General features: G+C 44.0%; 1 protein-coding gene across 20 annotated transcripts in view; it reads right to left on the reverse strand.

Moving 5' to 3' along the window:
- Window positions 1-20,981, reverse strand: part of LOC106581809 (bromodomain adjacent to zinc finger domain protein 2B) — a 92,947-nt gene that overhangs the window by 23,046 nt on the left and 48,920 nt on the right. For 18 of the 20 annotated variants that reach the window (XM_014164159.2, XM_014164163.2, XM_014164157.2 and 15 more), the window contains 8 exons: window positions 16,437-16,622; window positions 13,353-13,559; window positions 12,140-12,301; window positions 11,527-11,708; window positions 11,112-11,297; window positions 9,076-9,750; window positions 7,609-8,221; window positions 6,993-7,292 (listed from right to left, as the gene is read on the reverse strand). In XM_014164159.2, coding sequence (XP_014019634.2) covers window positions 6,993-7,292; window positions 7,609-8,221; window positions 9,076-9,750; window positions 11,112-11,297; window positions 11,527-11,708; window positions 12,140-12,301; window positions 13,353-13,559; window positions 16,437-16,620 — 2,509 coding nt within the window. In that variant the 5' untranslated portion in view covers window positions 16,621-16,622. The remainder of the gene's footprint in view (window positions 1-6,992; window positions 7,293-7,608; window positions 8,222-9,075; window positions 9,751-11,111; window positions 11,298-11,526; window positions 11,709-12,139; window positions 12,302-13,352; window positions 13,560-16,436; window positions 16,623-20,981) is intronic. The other 2 variants (XM_014164161.2, XM_014164149.2) reach the window with 1 other exon arrangement.

The raw sequence follows: 20,981 nt of genomic DNA on the forward strand, positions 1-20,981 counted from the left end.
CAAGAACATTTCAGACTGTTATGTTCGATTGTTTAATTCAAAGAAACATTCCCCACGGAAAAACCATAGGGTCCTTTTAACCACTGTTGCTTTTAAAAATGGCACATCAATGCAGGATTACTAATAGCTGTCAAATTGATCCCTTTATTGTATGGGACACTTTTAAATGTGCTTTTACAGGCCATGCAATTCAGTACTCATCTTTGAAACAAAAGCAATTTAGGTTAAAAAAAAAAAGAGTCCATATTAACAAAGGAAATGGAAAGACTAACAGTACAGATAGATAGAAATAAAAACGGGACCATAGAGGATCAGCAAGACCAATTTAATATAAAATAAAGCAAACTGGATGGAATATGGGGGAAAATGCCCCAAATATTTGTATTTATTTTGATATTATTCATCCTAATCAGACAGTTTTTTTTACATGGACGATACATTGGAGATAATATAAGACAAGTACTGAAAACAATAGAACACTATGAAAAATCTGGGAAACCAGGTCTGGTATTCATAGCTGACTTTGAAACGGCTTTTGATAAAGTACAACTGGAGTGTATATATACATGCCTGGAATATTTCAATTTTGGAATCTCTTATAAAATTGGTTAAAGTTATGTATAGTAACCCTAGGTGTAAAATAGTAAATAATGGCTACTTCTCAGAAAGTTTTAAACTGTCACGAGGAGTAAAACAAGGTTGTCCACTATCGGAATATCTATTTATTATGGCCATCAAAATGTTAGCTGTTAAAAATCAGATCCAACAATAATATCACGGGGTTAGAAATCCAGGGCTTAAAAACAAAGGTGTCATTGTATGCTGATGATTCATGCTCTCTTTTAAATCCATAATTTGGATCCCTCCACAGCAACATAGAGGATCTAGATAATTTTTCTAACCTCTCTGGATTACAACCAAATTATGATAAGTGTACTATATAATGTATTGGATCACTAAAAAAGACAACTTTTAACATTACCAATAAAATGGTCTGAAAGTGATGTGGACATACTCGGTATATCTCTATGGGGGTGCCACAGGGTTCAATTCTTGGGCCGACTCTTTTCTCTGTATACATCAATGATGTCGCTCTTGCTGCTGGTGAGTCTCTGATCCACCTCTATGCAGACGACACCATTCTGTATACTTCTGGCCCATCTTTGGACACTGTGTTAACTACCCTCCAGACGAGCTTCAATGCCATACAACACTCCTTCCGTGGCCTCCAACTGCTCTTAAATACAAGTAAAACTAAATGCATGCTCTTCAACCGATCGCTGCCTGCACCTGCCCGCCCGTCCAGCATCACTACTCTGGACAGTTCTGACTTAGAATATGTGGACAACTACAAATACCTAGGTGTCTGGTTAGACTGTAAACTCTCCTTCCAGACTCACATAAAACATCTCCAATCCAAAGTTAAATCTAGAATTGGCTTCCTATTTCGCAACAAAGCATCTTTCACTCATGCTGCCAAACATACCCTCGTAAAACTGACCATCATACCATCCTCGACTTCGGAGACGTAATTTACAAAATAGCCTCCAATACCCTACTCAATAAACTGGATGCAGTCTATCACAGTGCCATCCATTTTGTCACCAAAGCCCCATATACTACCCACCACTGCGACCTGTACGCTCTTCTTGGCTGGTCCTCGCTTCATACTCGTCGCCAAACCCACTGGCTCCAGGTCATCTACAAGACCCTGCTAGGTAAAGTTCCCCCTTATCTCAGCTCACTGGTCACCATAGCAGCACCCACCTGTAGCACGCGCTCCAGCAGGTATATCTCTCTGGTCACCCCCAAAGCCAATTCCTCCTTCGGCCGCCTCTCCTTCCAGTTCTCTGCTGCCAATGATTGGAACGAACTATAAAAATCTCTAAAACTGGAAACACTCATCTCCCTCACTAGCTTTAAGCACCAGCTGTCAGAGCAGCTCACAGATTACTGCACCTGTACATAGCCCATCTATAATTTAGCGCAAACAACTACCTCTTCCCTTACTGTATTTATTTATTTTGCTCCTTTGCACCCCATTATTTATATTTCTACTTTGCACTTTCTTCCACTGCAAATCTACCATTCCAGTGTTTTACTTGCTATATTGTATTTACTTCGCCACCATGGCCTTTTTTGCCTTTACCTCCCTTATATCACCTCATTTGCTCACTTTGTATATAGACTTATTTTTCTACTATATTATTGACTATGTTTGTTTTAGTCCATGTGTAACTCTGTGTTGTTGTATGTGTCAAACTGCCTGCTTTATCTTGGCCAGGTCGCAATTGTAAATGAGAACTTGTTCTCAACTTGCCTACCTGGTTAAATAAAGGTGAAATAAAAAATACAAAAATATATACTGCTCAAAAAAATAAAGGGAACACTAAAATAACACATCCTAGATCTGAATGAATGAAATAATCTTATTAAATACTTTTTTCATTACATAGTTGAATGTTCTGACAACAAAATCACACAAAAATAATCAATGGAAATCCAATTTATCAACCCATGGAGGTCTGGATTTGGAGTCACACTCAAAATTAAAGTGGAAAACCACACTACAGGCTGATCCAACTTTGATGTAATGTCCTTAAAACAAGTCAAAATGAGGCTCATTAGTGTGTGTGGCCTCCACGTGCCTGTATGACCTCCCTACAACGCCTGGGCATGCTCCTGATGAGGTGGCGGATGGTCTCCTGAGGGATCTCCTCCCAGACCTGGACTAAAGCATCCGCCAACTCCTGGAAGTCTGTGGTGCAATGTGGCGTTGGTGGATGGAGCGAGACATGATGTCCCAGATGTGCTCAATTGGATTCAGGTCTGGGGAACGGGCGGGCCAGTCCATAGCATCAATGCCTTCCTCTTGCAGGAACTGCTGACACACTCCAGCCACATGAGGTCTAGCATCGTCTTGCATTAGGAGGAACCCAGGGCCAACCGCACCAGCATATGGTCTCACAAGGGGTCTGAGGATCTCATCTCGGTACCTAATGGCAGTCAGGCTACCTCTGGCGAGCACATGGAGGGCTGTGCGGCCCCCCAAAGAAATGCCACCCCACACCATGACTGACCCACCGCCAAACCGGTCATGCTGGAGGATGTTGCAGGCAGCAGAACGTTCTCCACGGCGTCTCCAGACTCTGTCACGTCTGTCACGTGCTCAGTGTGAACCTGCTTTCATCTGTGAAGAACACAGGGCGCCAGTGGCGAATTTGCCAATCTTGGTGTTCTCTGGCAAGGCTCTGGCAGTGCTCCTCCTGCTCCTCCTTGCACAAAGGCGGAGGTAGCGGTCCTGCTGCTGGGTTGTTGCCCTCCTACGGCCTCCTCCACGTCTCCTGATGTACTGGCCTGTCTCCTGGTAGTGCCTCCATGCTCTGGACACTACGCTGACAGACACAGCAAACCTTCTTGCCACAGCTCGCATTGATGTGCCATCCTGGATGAGCTGCACTACCTGAGCCACTTGTGTGGGTTGTAGACTCCGTCTCATGCTATCACAAGACTGAAAGCACCGCCAGCATTCAAAAGTGACCAAAACATCAGCCAGGAAGCATAGGAACTGAGAAGTGGTCTGTGGTCCCCACCTGCAGAACCACTCCTTTATTGGGGGTGTCTTGCTAATTGCCTATAATTTCCACCTGTTGTCAATTCCATTTGCACAACGGCATGTGAAATGTATTGTCAATCAGTGTTGCTTCCTAAGTGGACAGTTTGATTTCACAGAAGTGTGATTGACTTGGAGTTACATTGTGTTGTTTAAGTGTTCCCTTTATTTTTTTGAGCAGTGTAGATACTTTTGTACCGGTTTCCTCCAGCATCTTCACAAGGTCGTTTGCTGTTGTTCTGGGATTGATTTGCACTTTTCGCACCAAAATACGTTAATCTCTAGGAGACAGAACGCGTCTCCTTCCTGAGCGGTATGACGACTTGAGTGTTCCCATGGTGTTCATACTTGCGTACTATTGTTTGTACAGATGAACGTGGTACCGTCAGGCGTTTGGAAATTGCTCCCAAGGATGAACCAGACTTGTGGAGGTCTACAATTCTTTTTCTGAGGTCTTGGCTGATTTCTTTTAATTTTCCCATGATGTCAAACAAAGAGGCACTGAGTTTGAAGGTAGGCCTTGAAATACAGCCACAGGTACACTTCCAATTGACTCAAATGATGTCAATTAGGCTATCAGAAGCTTCTAAAGCCACGACATCATTTTCTGGAATTTTCCAAGCTGTTTAAAGGCACAGTAAACTTAGTGTACGTAAACTTCTGACCCACTGGAATTGTGATACAGTGAATTATAAGTGAAATAATCTCTGTAAACAATTGATAGAAAAATTACTTGTGTCGCACACAAAGTAGCTGTCCTAACCGACTTGCCAAAACTATAGTTTGTTAACAAGAAATTTGTGGAGTGGTTGAAAAACAAGTTTTAATGACTCCAACCTAAGTGTATGTAAACTTCCGACTTCAACTGTAGCTTTTTGGTCACAGGTCCAGGAATTGCAACATTTACCTGGAGCTAACTCTGCAGATAGGACTACTGGGTGATTTGAAAAGTCATAATCAATCTATAATATAATAATACTTTTGGCTCAAATATAAAATATATTTTGATTTGTTTAACACTTTTTGGGTTACTACATGGTCCCATGTGTGTTATTTCGTAGTGTTGATGGGGGCTGAGTCACTGGGGCTGAGGGGCTGAGTCACTGGCTTATTGGTGTTCTTCCATGCCGTCCCTAGGAGGGGTGCGTCACTTGAGTGGGTTGAGTCACTGACGTGGTCTTCCTGTCTGGGTTGGCTTCCCCCCTTGGGTTGTGCCGTGGCGGAGATCTTTGTGGGCTATACTCGGCCTTGTCTCAGGATGTTAAGATGGTGGTTGAAGATATCCCTCTAGTGGTGTGGGGGCTGTGCTTTGGAAAAGTGGGTGGGGTTATATCCTTCCTGTTTGGCCCTGTCCGGGGGTATCGTTGGATGGGGCCACAGTGTCTCCTGACCCCTCCTGTCTCAGCCTCCAGTATTTATGCCGCAGTAGTTTATGTGTCGGGGGGCTAGGGTCAGTCTGTTATATCTGGAGTATTTCTCCTGTCTTATCCGGTGTCCTGTGTGAATTTAAGTATGCTCTCTCTAATTCTCTCTTTCTCTCTCTCGGAGGACCTGAGCCATAGGACCATGCCTCAGGACTACCTGACATGATGACTCCTTGCTGTCCCCAGTCCACCTGGCCGTGCTGCTGCTCCAGTTTCAACTGTTCTGCCTGCGGCTATGGAACCCTGACCTGTTCACCGGATGTGCTACCTGTTCCAGACCTGCTGTTTTCAACTCTCTAGAGACAGCAGGAGCGGTAGAGATACTCTCAATGATCGGCTATGAAAAGCCAACTGACATTTACTCTTGAGGTGCTGACTTGTTGCACCCTCGACAACTGTGATTATTATTATTTGACCATGCTGGTCATTTATGAACATTTTAACATCTTGGCCATGTTCTGTTATAATCTCCACCCGGCACAGCCAGAAGAGGACTGGCCACCCCTCATAGCCTGGTTCCTCTCTAGGTTTCTTCCTAGGTTCTGGCCTTTCTAGGGAGTTTTTCCTAGCCACCATGCTTCTACACCTGCATTGCTTGCTGTTTGGGGTTTTAGGCTGGGTTTCTGTACAGCACTTTGAGATATCAGCTGATGTAAGAAGGGCTATATAAATACATTTGATTTGATTCACTATTATTCTACAATTTAGAAAATAGTAAAAATGAAAGAAAAACCCTGGAATGAGTAGATTGACTGACCTTCATATCTTAAAGTAATGACGGACTGTTGTTTCGTCTTTGCTCATTTATGCTGTTCTTGCCATAATATGGACTCGGTCTTTTACCATATAGGGCTATCATTTGTATACCACCCCTACCTTGTCACAACACAACTGATAGGCTCAAAAGCATTAAGGAAATAAAAGCATTAAGGAAATAAATTCAACAAATGAACAAGGCACACCTGCTAATTGAAATGCATTCCAGGTGACTACTGTACCTCATGAAGCTGATTGACATAATGCCAAGAGTGTGCACAGCTGTCATCAAGGAAAAAGGTGGCTACTTTGAAGAATCTCAAATCTCAAATATATTTTGAGTAGTTTAACACTTGTTTTGCTTACTACATGATTCCATGTGTGTTATTTCATAGTTTTGATGTCTTTACTATTATTCTACAATGTACAAAATAGTAAAAATGAAAGGAAAACCCTGGAATGAGTACTGTAGGTGTGTCCAAACTTTTGACTGGTACTGTATATAATAAAAAATTAAAAGAATTGCTTGTCAAACTGACCGTATCAAAACAGATATCAAGTAATAGAGCTAGGAATGCTTTTTGGGAATGGAATGAAAACGCAAAAGATTGCAGCATTTAGGAAAAAGAGACTCAGGCTACATCCCAAATGGAACTCTATTTCCCATGTAGTGTACTACTGTTGACCGGGCCCATAGGACTCTGGTTAAAAGTACTGCACTACATAGGGAATAGGGTGCCATTTGGAACGGGCCCTCAGACTGCAGTAATCAAGTGGTCTGAGCCAGCCCAGTGTTTTGAGCTGCTACAATAACAGGTTAAACATATGCCAGCCAGGGTAAACTAAAGCCTCAAATGCTTGCTCTGGGTCATCAAAACAATGACGCAAACACTTTTAACCAGAGATCTTATTTTGCTCTGAGAGATTAGCTGAACAATGTTTTCCTGCTGGGGAAAAAACCTGCCTTGTTTCCCCTGAACGGGACTGGACTGGGTGATCTGACTAAGCAAATGGAAGGAGATAACAGTCTGCACTGCCAACAAACAGCTTCAAGGCCCAAGACCAAGTCCTCCCAAATGGCACCCTATCCTCTTTAAAGTGCACTACTTTTGACCAGAATAGGGTGCCATTTGGGACATAAACCATGAGAGTAGTGCACTGGTTAGAGAGCAGAGCAGAGCTGAGATTTCCATTGGTACCTGGTGGAGTGGAGCAGAGAGTGGAGGAGGAGGAGGAGGAGGGGGTGCTGTGGTAGGCCAAGGCCCCAGAGCTGGTCACTATGGCTGGGGTGGGCAGGCCACCGGCTGCCTTGATGACCTGGAGGTTGAGAGGGGAGCAGCTGGCTGAGAGGCCGGAGGAGGTGTTGTTGAGTAGAGAAGAGGAGCCTTTGGTGAGCTTCAGAGGGGTCCTCTCTGCCTCCGGGCCCGCGGTGGTCTCGTTGCGGTCCTTCACGTCGTCCTCAGAGTCATCCGAGTCGCTCTCCACATTACTCTCAGACTCTGCAGGGGACACCAGTGGGAGTGGAGGACTTGATAAGTCATATCTCAATTAACAATAATCTCGCATCAAACCACACATAGGTAGCATCCCAAATGGCACCCTATTCCTTTTATTGTACTGCACTACTGTATGTAGGGAATAGGGTGCTATTTGTGACGCAAGCCATAGACTCTGAAAACCACATGCCGCTTGAAGGAAACTCTTCAGAGTATCTACTGAATCTGTATCTGACGAGGCGATGACGCATTTTAAAGTAACACCAGAATGAAGTGCTGTTCCCCGATTGCGTTACATTAACGTGTTCAACTGACTAACCTGATAGGCTGTCGTCGGAATCCTCCTCATCGTCGTCATCATCTTCATCATCATCGTCCTCTACGGAGTCGTCCGAGTCCTTGCTGTTGGGGATGTCCGACTCTGTGCCCTGGAACAGCTCCACCAGGGACTGCACCAGGTGGGTCTGATGATCCTTACCCTTGTGGAGAGCCTTGTGCTGGGCCTTGCTCTTCCCAGCTCTGTGGGCCAGGCCCGGTGAGGTAGAGGCCATGCCTCCGGAACTGTGCTCCTTGGTCCTAGTGCTCAGGTTGACAGGCATGGAGAAGGACGGGCTGGTGGCAGCCAGGAGAGACTTGTTGTTGGTCCTCCTGCTCTGACTGGTACTACGAGGCTTGGTGATGAGAGCTAGGGGGGCATCCTGCACCGTGCTATGGATCACCCCATTGGGGTGGGGGCCCAGGAAGGAGGTGGCCAGGAACAGGTTGGAGTTATTGGTATGCGGAGAAGGGAGCGTGTGACTGCTCAGGGTCTCTGGAGACAGTTTGGGCGGTGGTAGTGACGAGGATGATGAAGCGGCCATTTTCTTTTTCTTCGGGCTCTTGAACAGATCCTGATGGGTCAGTGGAAGAGGGAAGGCCTGTTTGAAGTGCTCCTGGGAGAGGAATGGTTAAAGGAGAGTAGGGGAGAGAGTAATTATACGAGCCGTCAGTCATTTCCATGAATGCAGATTGTGAATGGAGGTGGTAGTAATAAGGAATGCACTTGTGTTATTGCTCAGTGAGAATGACAATGAGGAAGAGTGTCTCCCCACATGAAGTATATTAAAAACAAGTTTGTGTCGAAAAAGGTATACAATGAACACAAAGCTGTTCGGCACAATCCTTGCTAATTTGTTCTGTTCAGTTTTCCGGGCTTAGCTTTCAACTTCCTTTCTTTGAGATACCTCTACTAAACTCTGGCAGTACTAAAATCCCGTTGCAAAGGTCTTGTTATAGATTGACATGCTATCACCACTGTTCAGATTAACAATAATAATTGAATCCTTTGAAAAAGGAAAAATTTTCCATTTTGATAACAACGGGATAGCAACGGGCTTCCTAAAGCATTACGGAGTTAATTGCGTGTCAGCTTTAGTGAAGTATTTCCAATAAAGCTAACTGCATTGTCACTTTCAGTCGTGTACAGTGCGAGCCGACATGAAGCACAATCAAACCGCTGATAACAGTGCTTAGACGTTTCATTTCCCGTGGAGAGGAACCCAGCTGACCTTTTCAAATCTGCACGTCAGAAACAATGAAAGTCAAAAAGAAAAAAGGGAGCTATTAAATATCCATATCCGAAATTCTAAGGCGTGTTTGGCAACAAAAAAGTATGTCATCAGCATTACTTTGGGGAAAGACTTCAATCGAATAGTCTGCTTTTAATGAGTGGATAACAGACCATTACACACATGTACAAAACCATGAAAAGGCAAATAATTTGCATACAGCAGAACACTAGACTCACCTGTTTCAATTTAAAGTTGTTGATGTGTAACAAGGTTTCATCCAAGAAGGTTCTGCCGCCCGCCTTAATACTGTCAGACAGGGTGGGGAGTTTGGGGGAGGCCGTTTGAGATTTGGGTTTGTGCGAGGGCGAGAGGGTGGGTGGTTTGGGGGAGGAAGACCGAGAGGGAGGCTTGGATGAGGTGGACAGAGACAAGGATTTAGGTGAGGAACTGAGGGGCTTCGGTGAGGAACTGAGGGGCTTGGGTGAGGAGCAGAGGGAGAAGGGCTTGGGAGAGGAAGAGACAGCGTTCGGTTTGGGTGAGGAAGAAAGGGGGTAGGATTTAGGTGAGGAGGAGAGGGAGAAGGGTCTGGTGGGTTGAGGAGAGGATGAGGCCTCCCTGCGTGGTTGTGTGACCAGAGCCAAAGGTTTAATACTGGCCCGCCCTGTGGCCTGGATCACACTGGTGTGTTGCTTCAGTTCTTCCTCCCTGGTCCTGGAGCTCTGGAAGACTAGGGCCATGGACTGGGGCAGCGCTGGGGGCTGTGGTGAGGGATGGAGCGGGTAGTGGAGGGAATGGAGAAAGGCCTCGTCTGGATGTTTCTGAAGCAGAACAGTCCGGCTGTCCCGAGCCTCCTCGCCTTCAGCGGCGCGGGGTTTCTTCTTCTTGCTGTTGGCAGGGCTCTGTGTCAGGCCCTGAGAGAGAGAAGAGGGGGAGGAGGACAGTGTCATGTCAGCTCTGACTCACCCAGCCAACAATGGCAGCCCTGATGGGCAGCAAGGTCGGACACCCAGCACGCCACCCACTAGCAGAGCTGCCTTTGACATTTAACTGAGATTCACATTCATAGAGAGGATCACGGTGTGCTTAGAACAAAGAGGAAAGTGTAACAATTTCAAAACACAAACCACACAGACATGACATGTTAATAAATCTTCTTAAGGCTAGGGGGCAGTATTCGGAAGTTTGGATGACAGAGGTGACTCAGGCCCAGAAGCTAGTATTGGATAGAAAACACTCTTATGTTTCTAAAACTGTTAAAATAATGTCTGTGAGTATAACAGAACTGATTTGGCAGGCGAAACCCCGAGGACAATCCATCCAGGGAAAAAAAATGTTGAGGTCGTTGGATTTTCCAATGCTTTTCTATGGGGAAGCTGAATTATTAGGACCCAGATTGCAGTTCCTATGGCTTCCACTAGATGTCAACAGTTTAGAAATTGTTCAATGTTTGTTTTTTTGTTTTTTATAATTAAGAAGTAGTCATATTCTTTCTAAGTATCACTCAGGTGGACTCTAGTCTTTTGGTGCGCGGGAATGAGAGCGCGCTCCTCGTTTTTCTCCGGTATTGGAAACAGTTTATTCCGTCTTAAATTTGAACGATTATTTACATTTTAGGGTACCTGAGGTTGGATTAGAAATGTTGTTTGAAATGTTTGGACCAAGTTTACAGGTAACTTATTAGATCCTTTGTAGGCATGTTGGGCGAGCTGGAACCGGTGTATTTCTGAATCAAACGCGCCAAATAAACTGACATTTTTGGGATATAAAGAAGGACTTTATCAAACAAAACGACCATTCATTGTGTAACAAACCTTTGGGATTGCAAAAAGATGAAGTTCTTCAAAGGTAAGCGATTTATTTTATCGCTATTTCTGACTTTCGTGATGCATCTGTTTGGTTGGAAAATGTTTTTCATGCTTTTGTATGCGGGGCGCTGTCCTCAGATAATCACATGGTATGCTTTCACTGTAAAGCCTTTTTGAAATCTGACAAAGCGGCTGGATTAACAAGAAGTTAATCTTTAAGCCGATGTATAACACTTGTATTTTTTATGAATGTTTATTATGACTATTTCTGTATTTTGAATTTGGCGCTCTGAAATTTCACCGGATGTTGTCGAGATGGGTCGCTAGCGGAACGCCTGCGCCAGAAAGGTTAAAATAGTGTACGCATGAGTCCACCTACATGGCTACTAAGTTCTAACAAGCCAACACGGACAGTTCGACTGTACAAGTGCCTTAAGTCCCAAAGTTAACGTGACAATGAAACGCACCTTAATCTTCCTCTTTATGCTCTCCTTCGCTGAGTTAGAATCGTCGCTGTCGTTGCTCTGATCGTCGTCATCGTCGTCTAGGTCATCTGACTCACTGCTGTTCAAGCCTTCGCTGGAGATATCAGAGGAGGACCCTGATTCGCTGTCACTGTTGCTGGACGCCTCCACCAGTTTCTTGCCGAGTTTCTTTAAAACGGGGAACAGTGACGGATTCATTTCAGTCAATAAGGTAGCATAATACCATAGCAAACATCTCAGATGTCTCAACCCAACAAACTCATACCAGCTGAGGGGAGTCCAACTCAGTTCAGCCATAAACCCACTGTAGCGCATTCACCCTTTTTGGACTTGTTTTACCTTAATAAGGTCTAATAATTATTAGTTGCCAGATATGCGTTTGGTGTTCACTACTAACTTTCTCTTTCGTTTTCTCCTTCACTTGGTTCATGTCCTGGTGGCTCATGCGGATCTTGCCACTGCCGTTGTTGGTGCCTTTCAGTTTCTCAGTGTTCCCCTGTGTTGAGAACGTAGTGGCGGTGGTGGAGCTTACCCCAGACACAGCGGAGACACTGCTGCCATTCACTGCTCCATTCACTCCTATGGGCAGGACAAAAACACACTGTTAGACAACTATGCATTAGGAACAACCATTTTAGTAGTGAGTAATGGAGAGGACGAGAGTTCTGGAAAATGATGAGTTATCAGAAATTGCCAAAGCACTTATGAATAGGAAAAATCTCATTATATTAGTGAGAGGATCTCCCGGTTAACATATTCAGTGGTGAGACACCCGGCACCTGCTTACAAACTGAATTATGGATTTACATGTCTTCCTATTGCCTCCAAGGTCAATTAAACATATTTGATATTGTACCTGTGCCCATAAGGACATCATTCTCTTTTATGGAGAAAAGTTCCTTGCTTCATTAAATTGCTTGCAGAGTAGGGAAAACATATGGCAGGAGTGTGTGTGTGTGTGTGTGTGTGTGTGTGAGAGAGAGTGCGCGTCCGTCTTTCTGTCCGTCTACCTTTGGCAGTGGCTCGTCCGTTCTTGCTGGGGGTGCGGGCCTGGAAGGGGCTGGGGTCGTGGCTCTGCTGGAGTTGGGGTAGGAAGATGGGCGGGAGCCCCAGGAGATGGGGGAAGAAGGCTGCAGCTCCACGCCCCTGAGCCTCAGCTGCCCGCCACCATTCTGGGGTGTAGAGGGAGAGGGGAGAAAATCCATATGAGACTGATTTCACAGTTATTACAGTTGTTTAATCCATCTCTGTGATGACACTGTTTCAGACAGTCAGGGTTTTTGCTGTTCAACCTTTCTGGTTTCTCTTTGAACAGAGATCTCAGCAGATGACCAGTGCTTTCCACTGACTGATTTCATCCCCTTTTACTGTAAACATGTTAAGAATTTCTAAATTAAAAACAGACTACATGAGCTCATCCCAGAGAATGGCTCCACATTTGAGCTCCATACATGCTGGATATTTCACAGCTGCAAAAACACAGCCTTGCAGAAACCCATTCCTGTTAAAATGGCTAAAAGCAATTCAAAATGGAGCCATTCACGCTTTATGAAGTTGAAAACTACACACTCCTGATTCATTTGTGATTCTAGACTAGCACAACAAAATGTAATGTTTTTTTTTGTTAAGAACATTACAATGTTTAAAAAGTATAGTTACATATTCACATGCTCCATATACTGTCTACTGTTCCTGAAGGCTAACCAAAACTATTTTCCTCTGAGAATGACAGCAAAAAGAAATCATGCAATGCCACAAAACATTTCACTTCAAAAGTGTGATGGTGTCCAATCTTTTTTTCTCTGAGGTCAAGGTGGTCCTGTGAACCTTCCCAATCTATAAACGTCACAGTCTGAATGCTGCCTATTGAACTGATGGACGATACCATAAAGGTAATGCATGCTAGCTGGGCTCTCTGTGGGAGTTGGCTGAGGCTAACCACACATTCTGGGAGCTCCACGAAGGCAGAATGAACTGATCAAATGACTGTGTTGGTGTCCCAAATGGCACCCTATTCCCTATGTAGTGCACTATTTTTGACGAATGGGCCCTGGTCAAAAGCAGTGCACTATATAAGGAATAGGTTGCCATTTGGGATTCACTGTGTGTATTACTGATGCATTTACAGCTTGTAAAATCCCTAACTAAACCACTGATTACTAGATTTAAAAACTTAGGATAGTGTATCCACTTTATAAAGAATGCTACTCAATGCAACCCTACCTGGAAAGGTTCCCATACCTGGAAAGGCTCCTAGCTGGGAGTGAGCAGCCAAGGCAGCAGACATCCCCAAGGACCCCAGGCCTCCAAACTCTGAGTGCCCTGAGCTGGTAGTGTACAGACCAAACGCTGGGTGGTTGAAGATGGGAAAGGCACTTGAGACCGTAGACATGTTGAAATGATGATCGCCCGCCGCCCGAAACAAGTCTCCTAGACGAGAAGTAGGAAGACGACAAATTGAAGTGTGCGTACGATTGAAATCAAATATACATAAGCCATGTAGGTGAAACACCACAGCAAAAGAAGTGTATCCCTATGAAGTCTCCTTAAGGATCGGTTGCAACATCCATCTGGTTGAAAGAGAGAACGTTTTATGTGTTATCAATACAGACGCTGGTTAGTGGGTGTAAAGGAGAAAGACTCCCACGGATTCTGCTTGATCTGTTCAAACACGCTTTAGTAAATATGAGACGTGGTAGTAGGAGGCTGTTGGGATTCTATTCAGAGTGAGATCGTCATGCATGTTTAAAGTGCCTGGGGATATTGCTTGGTGTGATTACGACTATCGCAATAAAAACAAAAATTGCATCATGAACATTTTTGCAGAATCTTGTCAAAATAAAAGTAAAACTGCATATGGTTTTGGTGGGCGAAAAAACCCCGACAAAGTAGGCCTATTTGCAAGGATGTTAATTTCATGTTTGGGTTTTTCCTGTATTTTGAAATTGGCGCAGGACATTTGGTCAGCTGATAATGCAATCCTACGTTTCCTCCTTCATGCACCTGACAGATCACTCCTGCTTCTCCACTACTCTCTGAAGGCTGACAAAATAGAGATACTGTGTGAGATTTTGTGCTTAGAGTGCATCAGTGTGAATGGGACATTTTGGAACATTAGAGTGCTTCTTTCTGATCACTACTTCCCAGGACTCCCGAGAAAACCGTGGCAATTGTTACTGAGTGGACTATTCTAGCAACGACAAAAAACTTAAAAGAAAATGAAATGACTTTAATATTCACACAGTCTATGTCGTGTTGGCGAGACGAGCCACGTTGTCCTCTCTCACAGTCAGATAGACTAGAGAGTACCGAAGTAGCATATTTCATGGAAACTCAAATTAGCGCCACAGCCATGCAAAGAAGCCTGTGCCTGCTGTTCGAACACGCAGTACCATGTGCCAGGCGATGGGCATGAATCAAAAACATGACTGAACACATTTCCTCATTACATTACTAAATCCCTCAAAGAAAAAGAAACTCAACGTACGTCTTAAAATAAAATCTTGACCATTTATTTTAATAATACAAAATCAAAATATTATTAGCCTGTTTATTTTCATATAATATAATGACATACGGGTGAAGACTAAACAAAAAAAGCTCAACTCTTTATATCTTTATATGCACATTTACATATTACTGGTTATAGTTGGCCGAAATTGACCCCCAGAAAATGAACGTGGGGGTCTTGTAACGCTCCATTACTGATCTCTCTTCTCAATTTATGCATTCTACTTCAATCTATATTGAAGCATTTATGGTCTGCCACTGGGTTTGTGACTGGTCTATAAACCCACCTTCCAAGCAGCTCACTTACAATTTACAGGATGTGATTTCAGTTTTCCCATTTTTCATAACAAAAAACAAATACATTTCTCACATACACACACACACACACACACACCATACAAATGAAAGTGCCTATAAATTGAGAATTGTCATCTCCACATTATCTGCGGGTAATTCCTGTCATTTTATTGCCCTAACATTTTAGTATTGTTAAGATAGTAACTGATGTAGGCCTAAATTATGTGGAGATATGTTAGTTAGGCATACACACACACACGTTTGCCATGAAAATGCTAAATATTAGAGTGAGTTCAGTTACTTGCCTGTCAATTCAAATAAACCGACATATACTTTTTGATTGCATCTGTGACCTTAAAAAGAACTGTACCGATTAATTCCCTTATCGTCATCCATTTCACTGCCAGATAAACCTCTTGATTTCAGGTTTTCAATCAAGCCCGTCAGTGGAACAATGTATGAGCTTAAAGACAATTTTCCAATCCATTATCGATTCAAAGCACTATGAAATGAAACACCTTTTCCCCATTTCAACCTAAACAGGTTAGTAATCTCCGAAGCCGATTGAGAATTTGTATCTAAAAATTGCATCGCAACAATCTGAAAAGTACTACGTGAGATAACTGTAATTGAATGAATTAATACCATAAGTATAGCATGCAAGTGTAATTCAATCACAAAGTGTGACGAACACAGGAGACGTAATATCTTTACTTTACTTTGCTTTCCAAAGTGTGTGTGTGTGGGGGGGGGGGATCTCTCAAAAGAACTCAATTCGCTTTATTCTCATAACCGCAACGTGACTTCAGAGGTGCCACTGTGCTTTCGACATTTAATTCCAGCTTTACGTCCAAAATAGCTTATTTCAGAGGAATCTCTAATGGCTTCTTCATTGTAACAGCATGAGAGAAAAACACATTTTTGGCCATTCTTCTCATGAAAGAGAGAAAAATTACAAAAATCACAGTTTGTGAGAAATGTACATTTCATTTTCTGGTCAGGGTAATCTGACTGTTTATGCATCACCGTTGCTCGCCGCATAATGGCTTTGACCACAATTAGTATTCAGAGAATACATATTAAAAGGCAGTGGCAGCAGCACTCTCTGGGTGGCTGACAGACCCGTCAAATCACGACGGACTGAACTGGAGATTGTAAATAGAAATCCAAGAGGGTGCGCAACATTCTTAAACAGAGAGGGTTTTTAATTGTCGGCATTCATTAATTCAACATGTTTTTTGTTTTTTTTTCTACCCAAACAGTCAGGAAATAAAAAAAGTGAGAGACTGGCTAGAAGACGATGCTTTTCTTAATGATCCCTCGTAATTAACGCTCAGGAATGCTCTCTCCTTGTTTCATTTGCAGTCGGAAAATAATCAAATATAACCAGCATCAAAAATATTTGTATTTTGTTTATTTTTGCAACCAGTGTGTTTGCATGTGACGTGATTCATCTGTGCATCAGTGTGTGTGTCTGCGACAGAGAGAGTCTGTACATACCACAGGTGGTGAGAGGGGAGCCCAGGGTGGCAGGGCTGGGGGTGAGACTGCACTTGGAGGAGGGCGTCTTGGCCGAGACAGGGGCAGGGGCTGAGGAGTAGACGGCGGAGGAGACAGTGGAGGAGGTGATGTGCAGGGAGGACGAGGCTGACGATGGGGAGGCCAGCCGCTCTCCAGACTCCATATCTGTCAAACACAATCCAATCAACACACTTACAAAAGGCAAGGGAAGAAAAGAGTAGGGGGGGGGCACTCCCACCACACACCCCACTGAGACTCCCGCCCTCGCAACATGTGAATTACCCCCTGAACAATATCTCTGCTTAGCAAAGGCCACTGGCAAGAGAATATCCTAAACGAACCCACTGAGGCTTTCACTGAGGCAACAAGGAAAATATGGAGAAGTATTTTATCACATATTACGGACACACACACACACACACACACACCATGTGTACATGCGCACGCAGGAGAGAGAGGAGAGAGAAAGAAGACCCTCTTGGGTTTACAGGAGTGTTCACAGCTCATTTATACGAGACGTGAAAACTGGTGCCACTCAAGACTTGATTGTTAACTCGAATGTTAAAACCTTTAACATGGGACAGTTTTCACAGGAATCGTTGAAGTCATTCACAGCTCATGGTGCAGCACACTTTCCTCTAAGGTCTACAGTTAAAACACCGGTGGCTCCATTCCAAATCTTCTCCTACGGTTAGATTTACAGAGAGCTATCATGAAGCCATCTCTACCAATCCCCATGTTGACACAGACCTCAGTGGCGCTGCCCAGCATCCAAATGAAGATGTAGACAGGCCGATTCTTTAGAAGTAGTCTTTCCTGATCACATCACCACCCTATATATCCCAGCTTGTAGAGTATTTATGCCACCGGGGAAAAAAATCTCCCTTTTAACACACGCTTCCAGATTGTTCTTTACAGTCTTAGCTGCTTTGTTATTGTATCATTACACATAAACAATTTTCTATATCTCCCCTGGTGACTGTCCTCTGCAGCGGAGGCAGCTAGGCCTGCTGGTGATTACATCTGGGAGACAAAGCTATCCGCTGAATATCAAGTAACGTCCCTCATCGCCTCCGCCGCGCCGACAACACTGATGAGACGACACAAATGACATGAAAGATACAGCCATGCGCCACTGGGAAAACCACGCCGCAGTGTGTGTTCGTGTGTGTCCATATTCTAAATCAAAAGCCCTAAATCATAAAGAAACAATCTCGCATACCTATTCTTTAAGATAGTACTTTTTATTCCTGAACTGCATGAAGACCGAACAAACGAACGAATGCATTTTAATATAACGGGGCAGAAGGTAGGGCTAAATGATCAAATGAAATATTAAAATGCTCTGAATGAGAAAATACTAGATTGGATTTAAATAAAAGTGTGATTTACACATTTAACACACACACACACACACACTCTTAATCTTTCATAAATGTCTGCCCACTTCTCCATTATATTGTGAAACGTTGCAGAAATGATTTCCTCTTGGGCAATATTCATTTGTGCTGCACAAGACAACGGACGTGTGTCTCAGGGGCTTCACTCTGTCAACAGAAAAACAGTCTCCAGAAATAATCACAGAAACAGGTGTTTCCTTAAACAATCCCGCAAACCTCATTACTTACTAAACATAACATTTGAGGGAATTGAAAACAAAATATGAGAAACAGCCTAATGCACGACGGCGTTTTCTGCGTTTTAAGAGGCCAATCTTTCCTTAAATGCTATTAGAATGGGATTAGCGGTAGAATTAGCTTGATTATATTAGGTGATTAACGTGCGTGTCACAGGGCTGCTGGTATTGTACCTGCTATAGAACCACCTTCAAATGAGAAGCTACATTCATTTGACTTGGGAGTGTGTATGTGCAACCCATCTTGAGCCCCTGACAGCATGGGAGACATGGCAGTACACACGACACACAGATTCCTAACAGCAGGCTGCAGATCCCATCGAAGTAGCCATCTATACTAATGTGAGGAGATGATTTCCAGGAGAAATGGCTCTGTCTGAATCAAAGACACGTTTTGCCGATATCACCCCTTGCACAATGCAGCTGCCTGCCTGGAGTGCCCGCCATGCCGCCAATAAAAAGTAATGCCCCTTCCGTCAGACAAATTGATGTGCTTGTAAAACAGACGCTTTGTTTTTCTTTAGGAAAACAAAAGTGCAAATCCTGCACACCTCCAAATGCCACTGATCACTGGTGTTAGGCCTGGTGTTTACAGTGGGAAATGCCATGAGATCAGTAGGCCTGGTGTTTACTTACAGTGGGAAATGCCATGAGATCATGAGGCCTGGTGTTTACTTACAGTGGGAAATGCCATGAGATCATGAGGCCTGGTGTTTACAGTGGGAAATGCCATGAGATCATTAGGCCTGGTGTTTACAGTGGGAAATGCCATGAGATCATTAGGCCTGGTGTTTACAGTGGGAAATGCCATGAGATCAGTAGGCCTGGTGTTTACAGTGGGAAATGCCATGACATCATTAGGCCTGGTGTTTGTTTACAGTGGGAAATGCCATGACATCATTATGCCTGGTGTTTGTTTACAGTGGGAAATGCCATGAGATCATTAGGCCTGGTGTTTACAGTGGGAAATGCCATGACATCATTAGGCCTGGTGTTTACCTACAGTGGGAAATGCCATGAGATCATTAGGCCTGGTGTTTACAGTGGGAAATGCCATGACATCATTAGGCCTGGTGTTTACCTACAGTGGGAAATGCCATGAGATCATTAGGCCTGGTGTTTACAGTGGGAAATGCCATGAGATCATTAGGCCTGGTGTTTACAGTGGGAAATGCCATGAGATCATTAGGCCTGGTGTTTACAGTGGGAAATGCCATGACATCATTAGGCCTGGTGTTTGTTTACAGTGGGAAATGCCATGAGATCAGTAGGCCTGGTGTTTGTTTACAGTGGGAAATGCCATGACATCATTAGGCCTGGTGTTTACTTACAGTGGGAAATGCCATGACATCATTAGGCCTGGTGTTTGTTTACAGTGGGAAATGCCATGACATCATTAGGCCTGGTGTTTACTTACAGTGGGAAATGCCATGACATCATTAGGCCTGGTGTTTGTTTACAGTGGAAAATGCCATGACATCATTAGGCCTGGTGTTTGTTTACAGTGGGAAATGCCATGACATCATTAGGCCTGGTGTTTGTTTACAGTGGGAAATGCCATGACATCATTAGGCCTGGTGTTTGTTTACAGTGGGAAATGCCATGACATCATTAGGCCTGGTGTTTACTTACAGTGGGAAATGCCATGAGATCAGTAGGCCTGGTGTTTACTTACAGTGGGAAATGCCATGAGATCAGTGGGCCTGGTGTTTACTTACAGTGGGAAATGCCATGAGATCATTAGGCCTGGTGTTTATAGTGGGTAATGCCATGAGATCAGTAGGCCTGGTGTTTATAGTGGGAAATGCCATGAGATCAGTAGGCCTGGTGTTTATAGTGGGAAATGCCATGAGATCAGTAGGCCTGGTGTTTATAGTGGGAAATGCCATGAGATCAGTAGGCCTGGTGTTTATAGTGGGGAATGCCATGAGATCAGTAGGCCTGGTGTTTATAGTGGGTAATGCCATGAGATCAGTAGGCCTGGTGTTTATAGTGGGGAATGACATGAGATCAGTAGGCCTGGTGTTTATAGTGGGAAATGCCATGAGATCAGTAAGCCTGGTGTTTATAGTGGGAAATGCCATGAGATCAGTAGGCCTGGTGTTTATAGTGGGAAATGCCATGAGATCAGTAGGCCTGGTGTTTATAGTGGGAAATGCCATGAGATCAGTAGGCCTGGTGTTTATAGTGGGAAATGCCATGAGATCAGTAGGCCTGGTGTTTATAGTGGGAAATGCCATGAGATCAGTAGGCCTGGTGTTTATAGTGGGTAATGCCATGAGATCAGTAGGCCTGGTGTTTATAGTGGGAAATGCCATGAGATCAGTAGGCCTGGTGTTTATAGTGGGTAATGCCATGAGATCAGTAGGCCTGGTGTTTATAGTGGGAAATGCCATGAGATCAGTAGCACTGGTGTTTATAGTGGGAAATGCCATGAGATCAGTAGGCCTGGTGTTTATAGTGGGAAATGCCATGAGATCAGTAGGCCTGGTGTTTATAGTGGGAAATGCCATGAGATCAGTAGGCCTGGTGTTTATAGTGGGAAATGCCATGAGATCAGTAGGCCTGGTGTTTATAGTGGGAAATGCCATGAGATCAGTAGGCCTGGTGTTTATAGTGGGAAATGCCATGTCATCATTAGGCCTGGTGTTTGTTTACAGTGGGAAATGCCATGTCATCATTAGGCCTGGTGTTTGTTTACAGTGGGAAATGCCATGACATCATTAGGCCTGGTGTTTACTTACAGTGGGAAATGCCATGACATCATTAGGCCTGGTGTTTGTTTACAGTGGGAAATGCCATGACATCATTAGGCCTGGTGTTTACTTACAGTGGGAAATGCCATGAGGTCATTAGGCCTGGTGTTTACTTACAGTGGGAAATGCCAT

The sequence above is a fragment of the Salmo salar genome, chromosome ssa21 (assembly GCF_905237065.1).
Source record: "Salmo salar chromosome ssa21, Ssal_v3.1, whole genome shotgun sequence".
NCBI classification, from domain to species: Eukaryota; Metazoa; Chordata; class Actinopteri; order Salmoniformes; family Salmonidae; genus Salmo; species Salmo salar.